Source organism: Moschus berezovskii, chromosome X, assembly GCF_049115385.1.
Source record: "Moschus berezovskii isolate FMDL1 chromosome X, NW_MosBer_1.0, whole genome shotgun sequence".
NCBI classification, from domain to species: Eukaryota; Metazoa; Chordata; class Mammalia; order Artiodactyla; family Moschidae; genus Moschus; species Moschus berezovskii.
In genome coordinates, this window is record NC_142488.1 from 147,777,435 (window position 1) to 147,803,397 (window position 25,963).

At 44.6% G+C, this 25,963-nt stretch overlaps 1 protein-coding gene across 1 annotated transcript; it reads left to right on the forward strand.

The window, feature by feature from the left end:
* The first annotated feature begins 1,050 nt into the window (after positions 1–1,050).
* Positions 1,051–19,584, forward strand: FUNDC2 (FUN14 domain containing 2). Its single transcript, XM_055393493.2, has 5 exons — positions 1,051–1,261; positions 5,154–5,304; positions 11,605–11,680; positions 15,428–15,559; positions 18,117–19,584. The coding sequence occupies exons 1-5, from the start codon at positions 1,129–1,131 to the stop codon at positions 18,192–18,194; spliced, it is 570 nt and encodes a 189-aa protein (XP_055249468.1). The 5' UTR covers positions 1,051–1,128; the 3' UTR covers positions 18,195–19,584.
* The last annotated feature ends 6,379 nt before the right edge of the window (positions 19,585–25,963 follow it).

Consider the following 25,963-nt stretch of genomic DNA (forward strand, 5'->3'; position numbering starts at 1 on the left):
TCTAGTTGCACAAGAGTGTGATAACTATGGCGGTGATGCTGGCGACTCATGGACATGAGTTTGAGTAAGCTCCAGGAGTTGATGATGGACAGGGAAGCCTGGTGAGCTGCAGTCCATGGGGTCGCAAAGAGTCGGACACGACTGAGCGACTGAACTATGTCAGATGCTTTACATATTATGTGATTTAATCCTCACAGTGAGACCGCAAAGTAAGTACAGGCGCACCATCTAAGGGGCAGAGTGGTTAAGTGGTTCGCCAAAGAGCACACAACAGCTCATTTTTCCTAATCGGACACGGTCTACGCAAACACCGTCCCAGGCACCGGGTGCACAGCGGGGAAAACCATTAACTGACAGACGCTAAGCAGTACGTGTAAGACAGGGGTCCCTCATATGTCAGGTGAACTAAGAACAGCGCCCCCCCAAAAGTAAAGTACGAGAAGGGGAAGGAGGGATGAACCAGGTCGCAATTTTAAACGCTGATGGTCATGGGATGTGTGCCTTACACGCAAATGTAAGAAGCTTACATTTCATTCAGTAAGGGACCTGTGACTTGTACACTGAAGGCTCTAGGGAACCATGGCAGGGTTCTGAGCAAGGGAGGGTCGTGATCTCTGGCCACAGCTGTGAGGATCGGGTTTAACGGTACGAAAGCAGATGGCCTGTTCGCTGAGGGCCATTTGGACTGAGACGGAAGCATTGGAATAACAGCAAGGTTTCTGGCAAGGCGGTGTCGCCGTGAACTGGGATTGAGTCACAGCGACAGCTGTCGCTTGGGGCTGGGGCAGTGATAAGTACGTGCTCAGTGTTGACAAGAACAACCACCACGAGCCCGCCTTTGAACTTTTTCGTAAAGAAAGGAGAGAAGCAGTGCTCGCGAGGGAAAGGCCGCGTAACCTTTCGAGGGAACCGAAAGGAACCCTCTTCCCAGCGACCGGCGAGCGGGACCGGAAGTGGTGAGCCAGCGCAGCCGCGAGAGGCTCTCTGCGCACGCGCGGCCTGGCCCTCCGGGGACAGGGCCACGGCGCTTGTAGCTCCGCCCCCCGGGGCTTTGTGACGCGCCAGCGCGCCGAGAAGGGGAGGGGACAGCCCGCGCCCCTCCTGGCCTCTTCCGCCGCCGCCGTGGGAATGGAAACATCTACCTCACGTACCGGAAGCCAGCTCGCGCAGACGGCGGCGCGCCACTCCGCGTCTTCCCGCGGCGAAGCCCCGCGGGTGTCATCGCGAGACGAGCTCGCCGAAATGGCCGCCGCCAGTCAAGGTAAGGGCGGGCGCGGGCCCCCCGGTGGCGCGGCGAGGAGCTGCCTTCCCGGGCTCCGGAAGGGGACGGGCTCCGCGCCTCCCAGGCCAGGCCGCGCCCCCCGCCCCGAGGAGCCTGCGAGGCGCAGGGACAGAGGAAGGCGCTGGGGCTCGGGCCGGGCCGGGCCAAGGTCAGCGGCCGCGCTGGAGCCGACCTTTTCCGGGCGGTCGACGCGGAGCAGGCTCCTCCGCCTTCTGGCCCCGCCCCTGCAGCCTGGGACCGGCACCTTTTGGTTTGTGTTCTCGGGAGCGGTCGGGAACCCGGAGACTTCAGGCGGGTCATTCTGTGTGCGGGCTGCCCCTCCTGGCGCTTTGATGGGTTTGAAAGCGGACACAGGGTACGGTTCTTGCAAATCGTCTCTGTAGTCTGCGTAGTCAGGAGTCCCAGAAAGAAAAAACTGTCCCTGTAATCAAATACACAGTGGACCAAGTCTTTTGAAGTCCTGCTTCTTGTCCCACTGTGAATGCTGCAGACTATATTCAGTTTAGTACTGTTTCACAGGGCTTCCCTGGTGGCTCAGATGGTGAAGCGTCTGCCTGAAATGCTGGAGACCCGGGTTCGATCCCTGGGTCGGGAAGATCCCCTGGAGAAGGAAATGGCCACCCGCTCCAGTACTCTTGCCTGGAAAATTCCATGGACGGAGGAGCCTGGTGGGCTACAGTCCATGGGGTCGCAAAGAGTTGGACATGACTGAGCGACTTCACTTTCACTCTCTCACAGAACCATCACCGAAAACTCATATGTACATATATACTTGTATGAGTTTTATAAACTTATATAAACAAGGTTACAGAAATTCTGTTTAAAATACAAGAGTGGGAGGACTCAGAATTCATTCTTTATTATTTGCCACGTTTTGCTGTTATTTGTACTCTTCCGTTTTGGACAGCTGTCGTGTCCATATGGTGGAGATAGCCCCGCACCTCTTCCCAGCTCTGCATTCAGCGCCGTCACAATTCCATGATGTCACGCCCTTGCTGTGGGTGTGTAACACACACACACCAGTCTGCCCCCTCCACACACAGCAGTCTACCACTCCACACCAGTCTGCACACACACACAGACACACACACACTGACACCAGTCTGCACACTCATACACTGAACACACACACACACCAGTCTGCCCCCCCCACCAGTCTGCCCCCACACACACACACTAGTTTGCCTGTCCCAGCTCTGCATTCAGCGCCGTCACAATTCAATGATGTCACACCCTTACTGTGCCTGTGCAACACACACAGACACACCAGTCTGTACACACACACACTGATACACCAGTCTGCCCCCACCACACACCAGTCTACGCCCCCACACCAGTCTGCACACACAGACACACATATACTCACACACACACCAGTCTGTACACATACACCTGTCTGCCCCCCTACACACCAGTCTCCACCCCCACACCAGTCTGCACACACACACACCACCAATCTGCCCCCCCACACCAGTCTTCACACACACACACACACACACACGTCTGCCCCCGCCCCAGCTCCACGTTCAGCGCCATCACAATTCAGTGATGTCACGCCCTGGCTGTGGGTGTGCACGACACACCAGCCTGTCCCCACCCCATCGTGATCCTTCCACGTATCCCAGCACACCATGGAATTGCATTGATTCTAAGGTGTTGGTAAAGAGTCAGTCTGCAATGTGGGAGACCCAGGTTCAATATCTGGGTTGGGAAGATCCCCTGGGGAAGGAAATGGCAACCCACTCCAGTGTTCTTGCCTGGAGAATCCCATAGAGAAGCCTGGTGGGCTACCGACCACGGTGTCACAAAGACTCAGACACAACTGAGTGATGAACACTTGCAAGGTGTTGGTATCCATAAGGGAGTTTCTTCAGAGCAGACTGCCCTCAATTTACTTAAAATGTGTAGCAAATAAGATATTTGCACCTAGGAAATTGTGGTGAGAAACCTTGAGGTTGACAGTAGGAATTTGTCTTTATCATACTGATGATCACTAATCCTGTAATCCTTTCTGCCCCCACTGGTAAGCAAGGCTACTGACTTCTCCGCATAGCGTTTGGCAGCGTTTGTTGAATGACTGAGTGATTTTGGGTGAACTCAGTGTCTCTGATTTGACCTGTTTGGGCTGTAGCCCTCTCGAGCTAAGGGTCTTGATACAATGACATTAAAACAAAAAAAACCTCTTGCTTGCTAAATTGGAATCTGTGGTCCGCCTTGAATTAATTCTTCAATTATATTTTGGGCATTGTGTCAAGTAAGGATTGACTTTTTGTCTTTATTAGTACAGATACCTAGTAGTTCTCACACATGTGTTGAAAACTTTCTTTCCCTAGTAAATAACTTTTGTGCCGTGTTGCTGACAATCAAATGACTATATTGGTAGATTTTTCTATGCTTATGTCAGTTCTGCAGTGGCAAATAGAGTAGTTGTATAACTCTTGAAATTAGTTACCTCTGTGTTACTGTAACTTTGTAAGAAGTCTTGAAATGCTTTGAACTTTATTTTTTTTTTCTCCCAGTTGTTTTGGTCGCTGGTGGCACATTGTGTTTTCCTAAGTGATTTCAGTGATATCTCTGCATTCCCCCATGGTTTTTTTTTTTCCAGTGTGACTTTGATACTCAGTAGTACTGGGGTCTATCTGTATTGCCCCTTGAATCTAGATTGGAAGTTTGTGACTGCTCCAACAGAATACAGTGGAAATAACACTGCATGGCTTTGGAGGATAGGTTTGAAATGATAATGAAGCTTCTGCCTAGCCCTTGAGTTTCCTCACTGTCTTACTCACTTTCCTGAGACAGGCACCCCTGACCCTAGCCACCAGGTGGTAAGGAAGACCAAACTAACCCTGAGCAATGCAGCCTGTATGTGTGGATGGAATAGATGATCCCAGACCCCTGCCTGAGATTGCCACTCTGTAGTGTTTTGTCATTTACAGTGTAGAGTTCTTGTACTTCTTTCACAAAATTTATTTTCCTACAGAGAGAGGGATTAAACTTTTAACATTTTCCCTCTTTGAGGGTACATAGATCACTTAACTTCTGAGCCTTCACTTCTTAACTATAAAATGGGGTTAACAAATTATACCTTGTTCTGTACCTGCTTTGTTCTGTGGGTTTAGTTATACCTGTTTATTCCTGAGCACATTGCCTGGTCATTAGTAACAGTTCTCTTCAGTGGCCAGCCACTTAGTACCGAGAGTTTGTGAATTTGTTGAGCTACTGCTGCTGCTAAGTCACTTCAGTCGTGTCCGACTCTGTGTGACCCCATAGACGGAAGCCCACCAGGCTCCCCCATCCCTGGGATTCTCCAGGCAAGAACACTGGAGTGGGTTGCCATTTCCTTCTCCAATATGTGAAAGTGAAAAGTGAAAGTGAAGTCGTTTAGTCGTGTCCGACCCTTAGCGACCCCACAGAGTGCAGCCTACCAGGCTCCTCCATCCATGGGATTTTCCAGGCAAGAGTACTGGAGTGGCTTGCCATTGCCTTCTCCATGTTGAGCTACTAAATAGTATCAAGTTACTCCTGAAAAAGACAAGTGAAGAAAATCCATTTCATTTAGGAGGCATGATTAAGTTCTACCAGTTTTTCCTGGGTCCTTTTGGGGGTTTTTCAGCTTGAGAGGAGAAACTGGAGAACTCATTCTAAATTGTGGAGATTTTTTTCCCCTCCAAGGTATTTGTTGATTTTCGTCTGATTTTCAAAAGTTGCCGGTCAGAATTTCCGAGTGAATTTGCTATTTAAAACAGATAAATATTTGGAGGTTCTTATTACAGCTGTCTGTTTCCTTAAATGTCTCTTAATCTAGGGTAGGAATGTTAATGATTTATTGTGACAGTAACTGTTTTCTTATGCAATATCTTAATTCTTGTAGGAAACTTTGAGGGAAAGTTTGAGTCACTGGACCTTGCAGAACTTGCTAAAAAGCAGCCGTGGTGGCGCACGCTGTTTGGGCAGGAATCTGGGCCTTCAGCTGAAAAGTATAGTGTGGCAACCCAGCTGTTAATTGGAGGTGTCACTGGATGGTAAGTGATGGAAACGACTTCCAGTGTCTATACATCTACATATAATGGTCGAGTGCTGTTTAATGGTTACACATGGTATTCACTACTTGCCAGGTGCAATTTTAAGGATATAGATCCCGCATTTCCTGCTCACAACAACTCTGAAATGGGTATTGCTATGATCTATCATCATTTCATAGAAACTAAGGCTTAAAAAGGGGGCTTCCCTGAGAGCTCAATTGGTAAAGAAGCCGCCTGCAATGCAGGAGACCCCGGTTTGATTCCTGGGTCGGGAAGATCCCCTGGAGAAGGGATAAGCTACCCACTCCAGTGTTCTTGGTCTTCCCTGGTGGCTCAGCTGGGAAAGAATCTGCCTGCAACGTGGGAGACCTGGGTTCGATCCCTGGGTTGGGAAGATCCCCTGAAGAAGGGAAAGGCTACCCACGCACTCCATTATTCTGGCCTGGAGAATTCCATGGACTGTATAAGTCCATAGGGTTGCAAAGAGTCAGACACGACTGAGTGACTTTCATTTCACAAGACCTGGAAAGGTGTACTTGTCCAGGACCACATAGTTAGTGCTTTGAATCACTTGGCATCTTCTAGAACGGTATGTGAATGGCATTATGCAGTGTGTATTCTTTTTTTTTTTTAATCTTCCTTCTTTCACTGAGCATACTAATTTCGAGGTTCAGCTGTGCTGTTGTGTGTATCACTAGTTCATTCCCTTTTATTGCTGAGTATTAGTCCGCTGTATGGATAAAATAGTTTGTCCATTCCCTTTGATGATACTGGTTTGTTTGAACTTTGTGGCTAAAACTGCTGTTCACGTTTGTGTGCCCATCTTTGTATGACCATATACTTTCCATTTCTTGTGGGTAAATACCTCAAAAAAGGTATGGTTGAGTCATAGTAGGTGAATGTCTTAACTTTTTAAGACTCTGTCAAGCAGTTTTCTAAAGTACCATCTTACGTCTCCCCCAGCAGTGTATTAGAGTTCCAGGTTCTCTACATCCTAACACTTGGCATAATGTCGTCTTTGTTAAGTGTAGTTGATTTACAATATTGTGTTACTTTCAGATGCACAGTGTAGTGATTCAGTATTTCTGCTGGTTAAACTCCATTCTTAAAAGAGAATGTAAGAATTTTGACAAGATAATGGCTCTATTTTCCCTGTGCTATACAATATATCCTGGTTGCTTATCTAGTTGATATATGGTAGTTCTAATCTCCTAGCCCTATCTTGCCCCTTCCCACTTTCTTCTGCCACTGGTAAACACTAGTTTGTTCCCTATGTCTTTCAGTCTATTTCTGGCATAATGTGTTTTTTACTACAACCATCCTAGTGGCTGTGAAGTGATATCTCATTGTAGTTTTCATTTACATTTTTCTGATGAATAATGATGTTGAATATTTTTTTCATGGGCTTGTTTTTACTATCCATCTGTTTTTGGTGAGGTATCTTTAGATATTTTCTACATATTTTTATTGAGGAGTTGGTTTTTTCTCACTACTGGGTGGTGAGATTTCTTTATATTCTGGATACATATATTTGCAAATACATGATTTGCAAATATATTCTACTTTATAGCTTTTTATTATTTTGACAGTGTCTTTCAAAAAACAGAAGATCTTAATCTTGAAATACCACTTATCAACTCTTTCTTTTATAGCTGTGTCTTTTGGTGTCATGTCTGAGAATATTTACCTAATCCAGGGTCACCAAAAGTTTCTTCTGTGTTTTCTTCTATTTGATGTATAGGTTTAGATTTTTCATTTAGTTTCGTGATCTGTTTTGATTAACTTTTGTATATGTTGCTGTGAATCGTTGTTCATCGCTTACATTACAGAAATGCAGTTGCTTTTTGTATATTGATTCTGCACACTGCAGCCTTGCCAGAGTTACTAGTTTGAAGAGTTGGGGGTCCCCAAGACTACTCTCATGTGTGACAATTGCCTTGGAGGATCCACAGAACTCACTGAGAGCTGGTATATTCATGGTTACGATTTTTTACTGCAAAAGGATACAGATTAAAATCAACCAAGGGAAGAGCCACGTGGGGCAAGGTTCAGGAAAGGGGAGTCTGTATGTTTAAAACAGATTTCTTGTAGACAGCATGTAGGTGGGTCTTCCTTTTTTCATTCCACTTTGACAATCTGTTCATTTTAATTAGAGTGCTAAGACAGTTTCTGGAGAAGGAGATGGCAACCCACTCCAGTATTCTTGCCTGAAGAATCCCATGGACAGAGGATCCCGGTGGGCTGCAGTCCATGGGGAGTGACTAACACACAGGCTGTTTACATATAAGTTTATTTTCCTTATTATCAGGTTTAAATTTATCATCGTGGTATTCTTTTCTTTTGAATCAGGTGTGTGTGTAATAGACATAGGTATACTGTGTATATGCATATATATATATTTATATTTTAATGTGAAATTCACCCAAAATGCAACTGACCTTTTAGAGTATACAGTTCGGTGTCATTTAGTCCATTCACAGCTTTGTGTAACCACAGCCTCTCTCTAGGTTCAAAATAAATCAGATCATACACTGTGTGACCTTCTGTGTCTGGCTTTCCCTGAGAGCATGTTTTTGATGTTCATTCACGTTGCAGTGTGCGTTGGGACTGCTTTCCTTGTTACACCTACATCTCACCAACACTGTTTTCTCAAGTTAAAAAATTATTATAGCCATCTCGTGGGTGTGATCTGGGTCTGACATGGTGACTACTGATGTTGAGCATCTTTCCATGTGTGTGTTGGCCATCTCTGCCTCTGATCTGGAGAAAGGGAGTTGTTTTGTCTTTCTGTTCTTCAGTTGTAAGAATTCTTTCTTTGGGATATTTGACACTCTTGCCAGGGCTGCAGTCCATGGGGTCACTAAGAATTGGACACGACTGAACGACTTCACTTTCATGCATTGGAGAAGGAAATGGCAACCCACTCCAGTGTTCTTGCCTGGAGAATCCCAGGGACGGGGGAGCCTGGCGAGCTGCCATCTATGGGGTCACACAGAGTCAGACACAACTGAAACGACTTAGCAGCAGCAGCAGCGGCGGACCTAAATGAAAACATTTTATTCTATTAAGTTGTTTTTCTACTTTCTGGATAAAGTCCTTTCTAGAAAATTTGATTTATTGAATTGGCTGTACTGGATCTCTGTTGCTGTGTGTGGGCTTTCTCTAGTTGCAGTTCCCAGGCTCTGGGCGCAGAGGCTTGGTTGCCTCGTGGCATCTGGAATCTTCCTGGATCAGGGATTGAACCCGTGTCACCTGCATTGGACATTCACCATGGGACCTCCAAGGAAATGCGATAATGTCCTTTAATGGACAGAATTTTTAGTTTTGATGAAATCCAGTTTTCTTTGTGCTTAGTTCTGCTGCTGCTGAGTCACATGAAAAGTTAAACTGAAAGTGGCTCAGTTGAGTCTGACTCTTTGCGACCCCAGGGTCTTATAGTCCCTGGAATTCTCTAGGCCAGAATACTGGAGTGGGCAGCCTTTCTCTTCTCTAGGGGATCTTCCCGGGAGAAGGTAATGGCAAGCCACTCCAATACTCTTGCCTAGAAAACCCCATGGATGGAGGAGCCTGGTAGGCTGCAGTCCGTGGGGTCGCTAAGGGTCGGACACGACTGAGCGACTTCACTTTTCACTTTCACACATTGGAGAAGGAAATGGCAACCCACTCCAGTGTTCTTGCCTGGAGAATCCCAGGGACAGCGGAGCCTGGTCGGCTACCGTCTATGGGGTCACACAGAGTCGGACACGACTGAAGTGACTTAGCAGCAGCAGGGGATCTTCCCAGCCCAGGGATCGAATCTAGGTGTCCCACATCGCAGGCGGATTCATTATCAGCTGAGCCACCAGGGAAGCCCGTAATTCTGCTTATGTCCTTTCTTGGTTTATTAGCTATATCTCTTCATTGTGTGATTTTCATGGTTGCTTTAGGGTTTATAGGCTGTGTCTTCTACTTATCAGTGTCTGTCATCAAGAGAAATACCAGTTTACATAGACTGTGGTGCTCTTATAACAGTATGCTTCCATTTAACTCCTTTACCCTTGATTTTCATTGTCATACATTTAACATTTATGTGTTATTAATCTATAATACATTCTTATTATTTTTCATTGAATATTTAATTCTTATATTTTTAAACAGGAGCCTGGCAGGGTCTCTGGGGTTGCAGGAGTCAGACACGACTTGTGACTAAACCACCACGTATTTTTAAATAATGAAAATGAAGCCTTTCAATTTACTCTCAGTTTCTTTTGCTCATCATGCTTTTGTGTGTATCTGCATTTCTAGCTGGTATCATTTTCCTCTGCCTGAAAGATTTCTTTTTAGTATTCTTTGTTCTTTTGGTCGGCTAGTGATGATTTCTTTTTCAGATTTTGTGTATCTGAGAAAGGTCTTCATCTTTGTTTTTTGCAAGATAATTTTACTGGATATAGACTAGAACATTTTTCTCATTATTTATTCAAATATTTTTCTATCCCTCAACAATTTCCAATAAGACAAATATTACACTGCTTGAAATTTTCCTGTGGTTCACTGATACTTAAGTTTTTAAAAAGTTTTTATTTTGAGATAACTGTAGCTTCACGGGTGCTTGTTAAAATTAACACAGAGAGCCCATCCTCCAGCTTTCTCCAATGTATAACTGTAAGTCAGTATTACAGGCATGTTCATGTACTTTTCTGTTTCATTTTGATAGTGTTTATTGCTATGTCATGTTTACTGATCTTTTTTCTACATTGATCTAAACTGCAATTCGATCAAGCATAGTGTTCATCTCAGACACTAGTTTTCACCTCTAGAAGTTTGATTTTCATCTTGCCAAAATATGTTCCTTGTCCCTACCTATCATATTCCAGCCTTTCCTCTAGCTTCTTGAACACATGATATACAGTCAGAATAACTGCTATTTTTGTCCATGTTGTATCTTTGGTGCCACTTCTAGGTTGCTTTCAACTGATTATTTTTTCCCTAATTATGGGCCTTTTTTCCTGTTCTGCACACCTGGTAATTTTAATTGGATAACAGTATTGTGCATTTTACCTTACTGGGTGCTGGATATCTTTTTTATTCCTCATATAATTGATTCTGGCTCTGGAACACATTGACAGACCGCTCTACCAAATTCCACATGTGCCCTATACTTTATTCTCTAGAACCAATTTTAAAGATGAAAAGAAAAGGGCCTCCCTTCGTGGGCTAGTGGCTGAGACTCTGTGATCCCTGGTCAGGCGAGTACATCCCACGTCGAGCAACTGAGTTCACATGCCATGACTCACATGCTGCAGCAAAGGCCAAATGCAGAAATAAATACACGCCACCACTGTCTACTTCATCATTTAGGGCAGAATCCTGTCCCATTTCTGATGTGAGTCCTCTAGGCTTGAACACAGTCATGTTTTTCTTCCCTCCATCACATGGCCTTAGTGCAGACCCCTGGCATGTCTCCTCCGTTTTTCTGATCCATTCTCTACCATGTCGCCAGAGTTCTCTGAGAAATGCAGGTTGGGCATTTCAAGGGAAGCCAGGACATAGAAGCGACCTATCCATCGGCAGACAAATGGATAAGAAAGCTGTGATACATATACACAATGGAATATTACTCAGCCATTAAAAAGAATACATTTGAATCAGTTCTAATGAGGTGGATGAAACTGGAGCCTATTATACAGAGTGAAGTAAGTCAGAAAGAAAAACACCAGTACAGTATATTAACACATATATATGGAATTTAGAAAGATGGTAATGATGACCCTATATGCAAGACAGCAAAAGAGACAGATGTAAAGAACAGTCTTTAGGACTCTGTGGGAGAAAGAGAGGGTGGGATGATTTGAGAGAATGGCATTGAAACATGTATATTATCATATGTGAAATAGATCGCCAGTCCAGGTTCGATGCATGATACAGGGTGCTCAGGGCTGGTGCACTGGGATGACCCAGAGGGATGGGATGGGGTGGGAGGGGAGGTTCAGAATGGGCAACACATGTACACCCATGGCTGATTCATGTAAATGTATGGCAGAAAACACTACAATATAATAAATAATTAGCCTCCAATTAGAATAAAAAAATTTTAAGAAATAAAGGGATTTACTTAACACCACAGAATGAAGTAGGTAGAGCCAAGATCTCAGTCTGGGTCTTTCTGAGTTCCGAGTCTCTGCCGTTTCCTCCCTCTGGAGGGGACTGGCTGTATGTCCTATGCAGCAGGAAGTTGGCTGGATCGTCCCAAGGTAAGACGTGAATGTTGTCAGAAGTACACATGTGTACTTCTCTGACAGCTGGTTCCTTTTTTTTTTGTAGGTGCACGGGTTTCATATTCCAGAAGGTTGGAAAACTGGCTGCAACGGCTGTGGGAGGTGGATTTTTTCTGCTTCAGGTCTGTACGGGAAATGTTCCTGGATGCTTGACTGTTCCCCTTACCCATTCGGAATATAGCCAGGGGAAGTGCAGTCTAGCCCTGGCTCTGACACTAATGGTTTCATGTACTTTTTGAAAGGCTGATGACCTTTTGAGTCAAACTTCATCAAATATTATGAGATGGATTCTGTTGTCATTTATAACATGGGAACATGAGTATGTATTCCTTATCATCTCTCCCTTCCAGGGTTTTTAAGACTGCTTGAAAGATGAAGCAGGTGTGGTTTCAAAAATTCCCAGTGTGATGCAAGCGCCCTGTGATCTGACTTATTCTTAGACACTAAGCTGGTGAGACATGAGGGCTAAATGACCCTACGGTCAGATGGTCTGTGCTGTCCCTTGGCCTGGAGTTTGTATTTGAACAACTGCCTGCTGGTTCCCTGAGGCCACCCCGTCTACTTGGTTTGCAAACCTGACTCCACATTGGAATCACTGGGGCGTTTGACACAACACCGAGGCTTGGGGCCTGGCCTGCCCACCTGCATCTGATTTCAGAGCTTGTGCGCTTCCCTAGTGGCTCAGCTGGTAAAGAATCTGCCTGCAGTGTGGGAGACCTGGGTTCAGTTCCTGGGTCGGGAAGATCTCCTGGAGGAGGACAGGGCAACCCACTCCAGTATTCTGGCCTGGAGAATCCCCATGGACAGAGGAGCCTGGTGGGCCGCAGTCCACGGGGTTGCAAAGAGTCGGATGGGACTGAGCGACTCAGCCCAGCTTCGGTGTGCTGGTCTATTGGAATATTTTCCAGCTTCTTAAGTGCAGCTGAGCTGGCGAATGCCTGCTCTGTAGGAGCCATAGTTTGTAGATTTGTGCTGGGGTCCCATTTTAGCAGTGTAGTCCCACGTGAGACAATTTGAGTGACTTTTCCTGATGGGTCAGGCTGCACAGGGATTCAGCTGTCACTGTCCTGGTGTCGAAAGGGGTGAGAGGAAGGAAGGATGATGACAACCCAGAAGGAAACAGGAAGGAGTGAGGGGCTTGTCATTATATTTCCTGGGTGACCACGGACTGTGTGGCAGGTGGGACACGGGGGTCTGTCACCAGGGTAGTCACAGTGTTGGGAGAGCAGGGCTTGTTATTTGACATAAGGATCCAGTTTCCTCTGTTGTCTCCGGATGACTGTCCTAGCTGCCTTTCGTGAATATCTTCCTTTATTTGTACCACTGCCTCTGTCATAGGTGCAGATTCATCTATGGGTGGATTGGACTCTGTCTGCTTTGCTGGTCCTTGATAGTTGGCAAGACAGATTCTTGCACGTGTTCTTCAGGGTCATTGTGGCGGCCTCTGTACCTTCGCTTCTCCCATTTAGGACAGGCTTGTGAATTCCTTTCAGAGATTTTGTTTCCATTTTGATTAGAATTGCATGGGAACCATAAATTGGGGGAGAATTAAAATCTTTTATGAGACTGGATCATCTAGCTGTGAACACAGACTGTCTCCGTTTCTTTTGGTCTTCTGTAGTGTCTTTGCCTAGAATTTTATTATTTTTTCCTTATAAATCTTGTCCATCTGTGGCTCAGTTTTATTCCTTATAAGAGCTTGCCTTGCTCTTATGCCTTTCCTCAGCCACTCACCCTTAGTCCTAAAGCTCTTTCGATTGGACTCAGAATGATACAACTCCTGATGTTGGACATCATCTTGTGTTTATCTGCTGTCCAGAGCTCCTTTTTGGTGAAGTATCTATTCAGGTCTTTTGCCTGCTTTTCTGTTGTGTTTTCTGTTCTTTTTATTCTGGCCTATTAATCTCTGTGTCCATCTCTTCTGTGTGTCTTCTCCAATATCACACTGTCTTGATTGCTGTGAAATCAGGTAGTGTGATTTGGCTGTTCTAATTTCGTTGTCTTCTCATACAGATTGAGAAGCAGCTTGTTTAGAAAGCTCTAAAACAGCTTGCCAGGGTTGGGTTTGCAGTAACTCTGGCCTAATCTGGGGCTTCCCTGGTAGCTCAGTTGGCAAAGAATCCACCTGCAATGCAGGAGACCTGGGTTCGATCCCTGAGTCGGGAAAATCCCCTGGAGAAGGGAATGGCTACCCACTCCAGTATTCTGGCCTGGAGAATTCCATGGACTTTAGAGTCCTTGGGGTCGCAAAAGTAGGACACAACTAAGCGACTTTGACTTTCTTTCACTGGCCTGATCACTTTTATGTTGAGTCTTCCATTCTGTGTACATGGCCTGCCCCTCCATTTATCTTGGTCATCTTTGAGTTCTTTCTTCAGCATTTTGTCGTTTTTAGCATAGAGATATCTTGTATGATTTTTGTGTAGATTTGCACCTAGTATTCAGTTATCTTGCAACTCTTGTAAAATCTTAACTTTTATTTCCCATTTCCAGTTCACATGGCTGACATTAACATTGCTAATACAATTGATTTTGTGTATTCATCTTAATAGTGTAGATCCTGGCTACATTCACTTTTGGGGGTATAGGAATTTTGGGGTTTTGTTGGATTCTTTGAAATTATGTGGAGAAACATGTCAACAAATAGTGACAGTTTTTTTTCCTTTCTCACCTGGATGCCACTTACATCTGGATATAGCCAAACCACTCTTACAAGGCTGCTGGTTAACCCTCTCAGGAAGAGTGTGGTAGGAGTGTCCATTTTCCTATCTTCTTCCCAGCACTGTATTTTCAGTAGTTTATCTATCTCCAGTCTGATAAAATGTTATGGTACCTTGTTAACTGTAATGTTAATTTCCTTGATTACTTACGAAGTTGAACTTCTCCTTTATGTTGGCCACTGTCTTCTGTGAGTTGCCTTTTATCTGTTTTTCAAGTGGGTTTTCTTTCTTACTGATCTCTAAAAGAATCTTACTTTTTATCAGTATTAATTTTTTTTTGATGTGTACTGCAAATACTTTCTCCAGCCTGGTTTGGTGACGGATTAGTTGGCAGTGCCATTAACTAGAAGGCTTAAGGGTGAGCAGCAGTGCAGGCGAAGACTAGACAGTGGAGAAGAATTTCAGTTTAAGATATTTTGAGCTATCCAGAGAGGTACAATTCATCATATCCAAAATTGGAAGAACAGTATTATGTTTGGAGGGTTGGCTGTCTCTTTGTTCCCTGGGTAACACTAGTCCATCAGGAAAAGTCATGCCTGAATCAGTTTTATCCTGTTCTCACATTCGTGATGAAATGCTTCTTACTGAGGCTGTGTGTGTGCCCATCTTGAGTAAGGGAAGTAGTCGTATTCTGTCAGTATATTTGGATGGCTTATCTCTCTGCCGCTTAAAAGAAATCACTCATGAGGAGTCTCTTTGGGGCCAGGTTCTAGAAGATTTCTGAGCAGAAGTGATTACTACCTGACAGCCTTACTCTGTTCACGTGGTCAAGAAAGTCTACCTTATGTTGGCTTTAAGGTTTCTTTATCTTACCTCTCTACTTACAGTTCTGATTTTCATTTACCATTTTTTTTTAAGCTAAATTAAAACTTTGTCGAGGTGGGTAAGAGTTAAGGTAAAAGAATTGCCACTAGTCATTGAAAGCCTGTCTGTCCATTTCCAGTGCCAGGCATTGGGCCTTGCACATTGGATGGATGATGAGGAGCTGTGGAGCGAATATCATGGTCATACCAAAACCTGGATGGCATATGTCTCAAAAAAATAGAAACTGAGAAGGATTTTTGATAAAGGATTTTAGTAATTTATCCTGAAAAAGAGAAATAACCAGCTTGTGTTTCTCATCTCTTGTGGTCATTTTTGACACTAAAGCTTGCAAACCATACTGGCTACATCAAAGTGGACTGGCAGCGTGTAGAGAAGGACATGAAGAAGGCCAAGGAACAGCTGAAGATCCGCAAGAGCAACCAGATACCTACAGAGGTCAAGAGCAAAGCAGAGGAGGTGAGACTTCATTTTGTTTCTGTGTAGCCTAAGGGTGTAGACAACTTTGTCTGTACAAAAATGGAGAAGACATACCCGTATGTCAGCCTAGGATGGAATATCTTTACCTCAGAGGCATTTTCAAAGGGTAAACCTACAAGGACCAGTAAAAGGTTTGGTGACTTTTACTGGGGATGCAGGCCCACACATGGATTGATCATCCCTTGAACTAGTTCTTGTCAGGAAGTAAGGAGGATGAGGACGTATGTTTTACAGCCACTCTGATCATTTTGATGGGCTTCCCTGGTGGTTCAGATGGTACAGCATCTGCCTTCAATGCAGGAGACCCCGGTTCAAACCCTGGGTTGGGAAGATCCCCTGGAGAAGGAAATGGCAACCCACTTCAGTATTCTTGCCTGGAAAATTCAATGGACAGAGGAGCCTGGTAGGCTACAGTCCATGGGGTTGCAAAAAGTCAGACACGACTGAGCAACTTGACCTTTGTGATCATTTTGAGTCATATTTTTGGGCCCATATCCATCTCTGAAGTGTCCAGAACATGTAGCCCAGGGGTTGGTAAGCTTTTTTTGTAAAGGGTCAGATGATACATATTGTCAGCTTTGTACGCTGTGTGGTTTCTGTCACAACTATTGAATTTCAGGGTGTAGCGTGAAAATAGAGATGGTGGGTAGGCAAGTGGGTGTGGCTGTGTTGCACTGCAATTTTATTTAAAATAGAATTTGGCCTTTGGGCTGTAGTTTGCTAATCCCTGATCTAGCGTACAAAATCAGGTCAGATTATATTGGCTGGTACTGGAGCGACAGGAGAAGACTGTCTCTTTTGAAAGATGTATTATATTTTGTTAGGTCTTTATGATCTTTAGAAAATTCTTAAATACCCCAAATAAGTAAAGGCACTTAACTGGAGGAAGTAGACCAGGATCAAGGTGTTAAGAAGGTGCCTGATTAATTCTACAAGGACCCAAGAAACCAGAAACAACGTCAGCAAATGTTTGCAAGTTGGAAAGCAGTTATTCAAGGCATAGATGACTTACCAGAATATGAAAATACTGAACAGACAGCTCAGTGTGGTGGTAAGTGCTTGGCCTAAGCTGTCCATTGCTGCCATGCTACTCAGATATAAAAGAATGACATTTGGCCATTTGCAGCTACACGGATGGACCTGGAGATGATCATACTGAGGGAAGTATGTCAGAAAGAGAAAAATCCTCTATGATAGCACTTATCAGTGCAATCTGAAATATGACACAAAGGACTATCTCTATGAAATAGAGACAGACTCCAAGAGAGAACAGACTGGTGGGGGAGGGAAGAGGAGTGTGGGATTAGCAGCTACAGATTATTAAAAACTGAACTGAATGGGTACCAGCCTGGGCCTATGGTATAGCACAGGGAACTGCATCCAGTCTTCTGGGATAAACCGTAATGGAAAAGAATATTTTTAAAAAGAATATATATGCACAACTGAGTAACTTTGCTGTGCCTAAGTTTGCCCAACATTGTAGAAAACCTATCCTTCTGTAAAATGGAAAAACAAACCAAAACAATGAAGCTATCCATTGCCCCGAGTGGCAGGTAGCCTTTGTGGGGGGCTCACATACTTAGATAGTCCTTCCCCCTTTCATCCCCCTCAAGTTCAAGGTTACGAAAGTTGCACTTTTTTCACCTCTAAATTATTTTTTATTCAGACATGTACAAAAATAATGCATGGTTATTGAAAGCTTCTTTAATGATACAGGAATGTATACAGTAAAAAATAATATTGTTCATGTTTGATTAGAACCTCCTGGTGACTTAACAGCAAACACTAGTAAACTAACCAGAAGGATTGGAATTGGTTCATTCATTCCCCAAGTTTTTGCTTTTCTTTTCTGAGGGAGGGTGGCTGTTCTTGCAGCAAGCCCATTGTCATATTTGGGGTCAGTGTGTAGCAACCAGGAGGCCATCAGGGATTTCAGCGCAAACAGTTGCAGTCAGATGGTGGGATTGAGAGCCAACGTGTAGCAAGTTGAGGCTCATTAGTAAAGAGCATGAATGCAAGCAGGTATTTCAGAAAGTGGTATGATTGTTTTCATCCCCACCCCCCAGGGCAGATGGCAAGAGACAGTGCCTCTAATAAGGGGGCCGGGGGGGGGGTACTTAGGTTCAGGAAATAAGTAAGCCAGGCTGCAGGGTGTGTTCCCGGTGAACACTTTTCTAAGGTGGTGTTTGCACGTGGGAGAAGAGGGTGTCCATCTGCCCTGCTCAGCCAAGTGTGGTCTTGGATGGAGGTCGATCGTGGGCACGTGCGGGAGCCATAGGGCTCCGAGTCTCAAACAGGCGGGACCTTTCACTGGAGGCAGGAAGCTGCAGGAATCGGAGAAAAAAATCCAATTTCAGAGGAGGGTGTCTGGCTAGACCTGGCAGATCGTGGGTGGGAGGAATGTGTGGATGGGTTGGGAGGAGAGACCTCTGCCAGCAGCTTAGCCTAAGACCCGTCAGCTTGCCTTCAGATCCCCATCCTCCCCAATAACAGCGTCCTCAGCTGAGTAATCCACTGTGCTGTCTTCTGTTCCTAGGTGGTGTCGTTTGTGAAGAAGAATGTTCTAGTGACTGGTGGCTTTTTCGGAGGCTTTCTGCTGGGCATGGCATCCTAGAGGGGATGACTTCACCATCATTAGTCCTAGCTTTGCCAACCAGCAGTTTCTCACCTCCACCCTAGGACAGCAAACTCCTCCTCTTCCTCCTCCCTGCCATGGCGTATCTGAGTGGCTTTTGTAGGCATCTGGTGGTTCAAGTTGGGAACGGCCCCACTGTGAGCTTGACGGCAATGGAAGAGACTGTAGATGTTAGCGCTTATCTAGCACACTCCCCCGGGACTAATCTGTAGGTCAGCAAATATATTCCTTTCTCGCCTAAGATACTTACCAGAACATAGGACAAGATGACACGCTGAGTGGATCTTCAAAGGTTGACCCACACTCGATTTGGAAAAGACATTGCACGCATATAAGATACCTCGTTAACTTTTGCATGGAAAGGAACTGAATACACTGGCCTTTAAGCATGAAAGATTTTGCAATTGTGGTGTCTACTTTCTCTTTTAGTAGATTTGAGATTACAGAAAGAGAACTACTGTTAGTGTGCGACAGTTGAAATATCCGAATATGGAATGAACTTGTCCTAAAGTGACATAACGATGAGCTGAAGCTGTGTTTGGTGGGAAGGCCTTTGGGGAAACCAAGCAGTCAATAACATTTAGGATGGTCAAACTTAGTGAATCATTTAAAGGCATTCAGATATTATCTAGGGATGTTTTCCACCACACAGGGTAATGCATCTCATGGCTGTTTCCAAAGGGTTTATTGATGGTAAAATAAGTGACTTTAGGTGTAAGAGGGAAGAAGGTCTTGGGTTTTTATTTAATAGACAGGGTTTAGCTTTGAAATTTGAACTTTTCTTTACTTCCAGTCAAAACGTCAGGGGTAGCCCGTAGCTCCTCTGTGTCAATTCTGTTTCTTTATCCAGAGTCTTTAAATGGTGGCATTTCCAAGCATTAAAAATTTAGAACAGTAGCATCAAAGGTATCTACTGTCTCATGATGACCCCAACTCTTTGAATTTATCTTTAGAATTCAAGTTTATACACACACCCATCCTTAGAAACAAGACATTTTTCTGTAATGGCCTTTTACCATGTCTGGAATATCCAGTGCAGAAAGGCAAGGCTGTGTCTTCACCATTGTATACATGGAGTCAAGCACTTAGTAGATACTCAGTCTGTTAATATATGAGTAATGAGGTCATAGAAAATTATGTGGAAAATGGAGTGATAAGCAGGATTTTTGAGACGATGTGTTCTGAAAATGCGGAAAACTCAGAATTACTTCTTAAACTTGCAGGTGATCCCTTGCAAAAATGTATGTTTTCATTGTGTTCCTTTTAAAATGCTTGCCTTTTAACTTGAATTTGGAAATTGTAGCTACTAGCAGATGTGTGGAATTTTTTAGAATTCATCCATTTGCATTTTTCTCCTTATTGTAATATTTTAAGGCAACATTAAGTAGTTTTGATTGTAACATGTGGATTATATACAAATCATAATGGTATGAGCCACACTGTCCTATATTTTTGTATAAGAACTCAAAATTTTTTCACTTTTTCTTATGCTCAGATGTATGTAAACATACGAATGATCAAATATATATGAAAGTACAGTGACTCCCATGGACCAACCACCCACCTATAATGATCATCAAAATACAGGTTGTTTTATCAGTGGCTTTGAAACAAATACCAGATGTGTCCCTTTATTATGTTTTGATATGTGTCTTAAACGGTAAGAACTCTTCTTAAAAATCATAAATATATAGATCCATTATTAGGCTCATGTGACCCCACCCATGCCAATGGAATACGGGGGCTACAAAAGCTAACTGAAGTGCCCTGTGCCCCTTTGGGTTGCAGGTGGGGGTGGGTGGCCAGTCTCTGGTTTTCCTGTCATCCCTGGTACGGTTGAGGTCAGTATTACAGTTATTACAGTATTACAGGTTGCCCTCATCATACTGCAGTGAGAATGGCCTGGCCTTCTGCCTACCATGCGGGGCCACCACTGGTAGCCATGCCAAGTGGGTGCTGACATTGGAGAGTGGCAGGGGTCTGGTGCACAGCACTGGTGGCACTTAGTGGAGTCCCCCCAGGCCTTTAGGGGTGACTCTAAATTGATGCTTTTGAACTGTGGTGTTGGAGAAGACTCTTGAGCGTCTCTTGGACTGCAAGGAGATCCAACCTGTCCATCCTAAAGTACATCAGTCCTGAATATTCATTGGAAGGACTGAGGCTGAAGCTGAAACTCCCAATACTTTGGCCACATGATTGCAAAGAGCTCACTCATTGGCAAAGACCCTGATGCTGAGAAAGATGGAAGGCGGGAGGAGAAGGGGACAACAGAGGATGAGATGGTGGGATGGCATCACTGACTCGATGGACATGAGCTTGAGCAAGCTCTGGGTGTTGGTGATGGACAGGGAGGCCTGGCGTGCTGAGGTCCATGGGGTCACAAAGAGTCGGACATGACTGAGTGACTGAACTGAGCTGAATTAAATGGAGGCCTTGTTGCCAGTGGCTTGGTTTCAGATGGTGAAGTGAGGGTGGTTTTTCCCCCAGAGCAGCTGCTGCCCCTTCCTGCGAAACATGCCAGGACTAGGCAGCTGCACCCATTGATGCTGTGTTCGCCTGTGACTGGCAAGGCCTGTTTAACGAGGCATGTGTTTTCCTCCAGGACCCAGAATCCAGTACTGTGCTGGGCCTCCTTTTTAGTGATGGGGGCTGAAGAGATGGCAGCTTCTCTTGAAGCCTTTCCAGTTGTCCCTTTGACTGGGTATGGGCGTCTGCTCCCCACTGCTCAGAGCTTCCCTCCCTCTGGCCTGGCCTGTGCCCCCTCTGAAAGCTGGTGGCTTTTCTCCCTTTCACTCCTCACCCCTGAGCCAGCCCCCTTGTGCGCCTGCTGTTCCCTGCCACTCGGGGTACCCCGAGACCAGCTCGGATGAGGAGCTGTTCGTAGAGGAAGGGAAGAGGGGTCCAGGGTTCACTTTCTGGCTACTGCCTGCTCAGGTCAGGGCTGACAGATAAGACTTGTGTCTTCAGTCTTGCTTAGGCTCTGTATCCTCATGACTGGCATGGCTGAAATTGGAACAACCTGACTGTGATGCACATCACTGTGATTATTATAACATGCAGATAAGACCCTCCCACCACCTGTCTGGGTCACGTGTCTGTTCCCACATCCTGACACTCGGCCTCAGGGATATTCATCAATAGGACGGGGTGGGGTATTCACTCTCACGTGTGGCCTATCACCTGGGTAAGAGCCCCGCCTAATGGACCTGCCAGGATCCAGGACGTGATGAATGACTTCCATAATTCTAGCTCACATGGGGTGAGTGCTCGTGGTTTTGAAAACACTTCACTATTGTCAAAGTGTCCCCTCCATCATCCTTCTGGTTGACATTTGCCAGAAAAGATGGACATGACTAAAGACTGAGCTCTTTGAACATCTACTTTTTTGTAGTTCGGGAAATGCCATCTATTGGATTTTTAAAATTGTCTTAGGGATAGATTGGCAAGATCTGAGTATCATTGGTATTCCGTGATGATCTCAGGTTCTTCTCTGAGGGAAACTTCTTTAAGGCCAGTTTTGGACCCTGCAGACAAAATTTGAGTCCTCCCCTCTCTGGGGTTTCCACGAAGTTACCAGCTTCATTTCTTTGTCATGGTTCCAAGTCTGGGGCTTGCTTGATCACATATATAGTAGTAGTGTGAACTCTTGGAGAGATGGGCAGAAAACTTATTCTGGGCATTTTTTCCCAGAAATCATACAGGGTGGCTTATGTCTGTGATGTTTGATACTTCTTAAGCATCTTGCTCTGAAAGTGCTGCACTCAATATGCCAGCAAATTTGGAAAACTCAGCAGTGGCCACAGGACTGGAAAATGTCAGTTCTCATTCCAGTCCCAAAGAAAGGCAATGAATGCCTAGAATGCTCAAACTACTGAACAGTTGCACTCATCTCACACGCTAGTAAAGTAATGCTCAAAATTCTCCAAGCCAGGCTTCATCAACACGTGAACCATGAACTTCCAGATGTTCAAGCTGGTTTTAGAAAAGGCAGAGGCAGCAGAGATCAAATTGCCAACATCCGCTGGATCATGGATAAAGCAAGAGAGTTCCAGAAAAACATCTATTTCTGCTTTACTGACTATGCCAAAGCCTTTGAATGTGGATCACAATAAACTGTGGAAAATTCTTCAGGAGATGGGAATACCATACCACCTGACCTGCCTCTTGAGAAACCTGTATGTAGGTCAGGAAGCAACGTTTAGAAATGGACGTGGAACAACAGACTGGTTCCAAATAGGAAAAGGAGTACGTCAAGGTTGTATATTGTCACCCTGCTTATTTAACTTATATACAGAGTACATCATGAGAAACGCTGGGCTGGAGGAAGCACAAGCTGGAATCAAGATTGCCGGGAGAAATATCAATAACCTCAGATATGCAGATGACACCATCCTTATGGGAGAAAGTGAAGAATAACTAAAGAGCCTCTTGATGAAAGTGAAAGAGGAGAGTGAGAAAGTTGGCTTAAAGCTCAACATTCAGAAAACTAAGATCATAGCATCCGGTCCCATCACTTCATGGGAAACAGATGGGGAAACAGTGGCTGACTTTATTTTTCTGGGCTCCAAAATCACTGCAGATGTTGACTGCAGCCATGAAATTAAAAGACATTTACTCCTTGGAAGGAAAGTTATGACCAACTTAGCATATTAAAAAGCAGAGACATTACTTTGTCAACAAATGTCTGTCTAGTCAAGGCTATGGCTTTTCCAGGGGTCATGTTTGGATGTGAGAGTTGGACTATAAAGAAAGCTGAGCGCCAAAGAATTGATGCTTTTGAACTGTGGTGTTGGAGAAGACTCTTGAGAGTTCCTTGGACTGCAAGGAGATCCAACCAGTCCATCCTAAAGGAGGTTAGTCCTGGGTGTTCATTGGAAGGACTGATGCTGAAGCTGAAACTCCAATACTTTGGCCACCTGATGCGAAGAGCTGACTCATTTGAAAAGACCCTGTTGCTGGGAAAGATTGAGGGCAGGAGGAGAAGGGGATGACAGAGGATGTGATAGTTGGATGGCATCACCGACTCAATGGATATGGGTTTGGGTGGACTCCAGGAGTTGGTGATGCACAGGGAGGCCTGGCATACTGCGGTTCATGGGGTTGCAGAGTCGGACATGACTGAGTGACTGAACTGAACTGAAGCAGTCATGAATTCAGGAGTGATATTTTTCTAGGAACAACTGAGTGTTGTACTTTCTTCACGTTTTTAGAAAACTGTGAAGTTAGCTTGCTAAATCTCTATCTTCTTTAGTTTTCAATGGTAAAGAACTGCCATTATGATGATTGACAGCAGTGGTTCTCATCCTGGCTTCCCTGACTGCTGTCTTGGAGGCTCTGACTGCACTGGTACCAGTGGGGCAGCCTCAGATATTTGAGGAACAGCCAAAGTTGGAAACCACTGAACTACAGACTTGGAAGCTGGTGCTAATAAAATCAGCAAGCAACTACTGAACAGGCCATTAAAGACTTTTAAATGAAGTGCCCTGCAACTTTGGATGCCTTCTGAATACTGAGCATATTATCACAGTTTATTATATCTTATAGGAACTGTGGATTGGCTGCATGAGGGTAACATGGTGACATTCCAGGGCCTTTGTCATCAGTGGATGTAAAGATCTTAGAAGATTTTGGAGTATTTGGGGTATTCACATGGTGCCTATGTATCACCCCACAAATGATCTACCCATTACCAAAGGAAAGCTACCTTTCCAGTGGAGAGGTCTGTCTCAGTCGCTAGTTAACCAAGTGATTAAACTTAGCATCACTCGGAGCCCACTTAGCAAGCTTTTGCATCTCAAAATGGAGTATGAGATCATAGTTATCACCTTGCTGCTGCTGCTACTAAGTCACTTCAGTCGTGTCCGACTGTGCGACCCCATAGACGGCAGCCCACCAGGCTCCCCCGTCCCTGGGATTCTCCAGGCAGGAACACTGGAGTGGGTTGCCTTAGCTCTTCCCTAAAGACTGAGATTCAGTGCTAATCATGGCCCCTAATAAACAACAATTGGTAAGTATTAAGCTTCTTTGATGGCTCTTTGGTTTCCCTGTATGTCATCATAATAGCTAAGAAGGATAAGATTGAAATCAGTGTTGCTAATAGATGTTGACTTACACTGACAGGACTGAGTTTAAAGATAGGAAGGAACACTTTTTTGAAGCATTAGGAGTCCTAAAGAAAATAGTATACCTGGGGGGGATTAAAACAAGTCAATTTTGAGTAGTTAACTCAATCAGTTTTGTAATAAAGCACAGAACAGCAGTCTCTGATCATGTAGTCACTGCTAATGTGACTCCAACACCATTTTCAACTGATACTTTAAATGAAATTTAAATTTGTATATGATGTAAATGTAATTGCTCTTCAGAGTCCCTTGGACTGCAAGGAGATCTAACCAGTCCATCCTAAAGGAGATCAGTCCTGGGTGTTCTTTGGAAGGACTGATGCTGAAGCTGAAACTCCCAATACTTTGGCCACCTCATGCAAAGAGTTGACTCATTGGAAAAGACCCTGATGGTGGGAGGGATTGGGGGCAGGAGGAAAAGGGGACGGGAGAGGATGAGATGGTTGGATGGCATCACCGACTCGATGGACATGAGTTTGAGTGAACTCCGGAAGTTGGTGATGGACAGGGTGACCTGGCGTGCTGCGATTCATGGGGTTGCAAGAGTTGGACACGACTGAACTGAAATGTAGTTGTAAAATGTTTCATTAAATTGTTTTACTATTAAAACAAGATATTGAAATGATTTTATGAGAATGTAGCCGTGTTTTCCTGGTCTCTTAAGGCAGGATTTCTCCAAAGGAGAATGTTCCCCTCCTTTGAGAGATGCTATCTGCAAAATGGGGTAAAATGGGTTTTGCTGGTAGAGTTGGCAAGTATTACATATAGTAGTCCTTTCCAGGGAATCATACTTCACATGAGCATATGAAAAGCTTTAGCCTTGCAGGAAAGAAACGTGTTGATTTTTGTGGAACCTGGTATTCCCCGAATTTAGCTTACTAGGCAAGCGTTTCTTCTCCATTACAGCAATTCTTAGAAATGCTGATTTAAAGAACACTTGGTCTCAAACAATAGTGGTATTTGAATATCATGGACTATCTGAGTTTATTCACAGTAGTGTAGACTCTAGCGTACTAAAAGAGGGGAGGAAGGATCCTCCCTGTTCTGGCTTGGAATCCTAACCCCTTAATACCCAAGGTGATGGCATTTGGAAGTGGGGCCTTTGGAGGTGATTAAGTCATGAGCGCAAGGCCCTCATGAGTGGAATTAGTGCTTTTATAAAATAGATTCCAGAGAGCTCCTTTGTCCCTTCACATGAGGATATGGTGAGAAGTCTGCCATCTATGAATTAGGCAGAAGGCCATCACCAGACACTGAATGTCAGCACCTTTATCGTGGATTTTCTGCCTCCAGAACTTTGAGAAATAAATGTATGTTAAGGCACCCAGTCTATGGTCTTTTGTTACAGCAGCCTGAATGGACTAAGCTTTTACTTAAAAAGTCATTGTTTTCCTTTGGGGGGAGATGGTAGAGAGATGATGTTTCTAGCACCTGAGGAAAGCAAATGGCCTGTTCACTTCAGACAAGTGTCAACAGGCTTCCTTCAATAGCCTTATGTTAACACCATCAGTATCCACTTGAATATGTTTTGATTATAAGGCCATACAGTGTAGGTAAACCGCTTAAGACTTCTAGTTCTGTCTGCCCGGTTTCCAATGAATTGTTCCCTCCAGTTCTCTCGGAAGA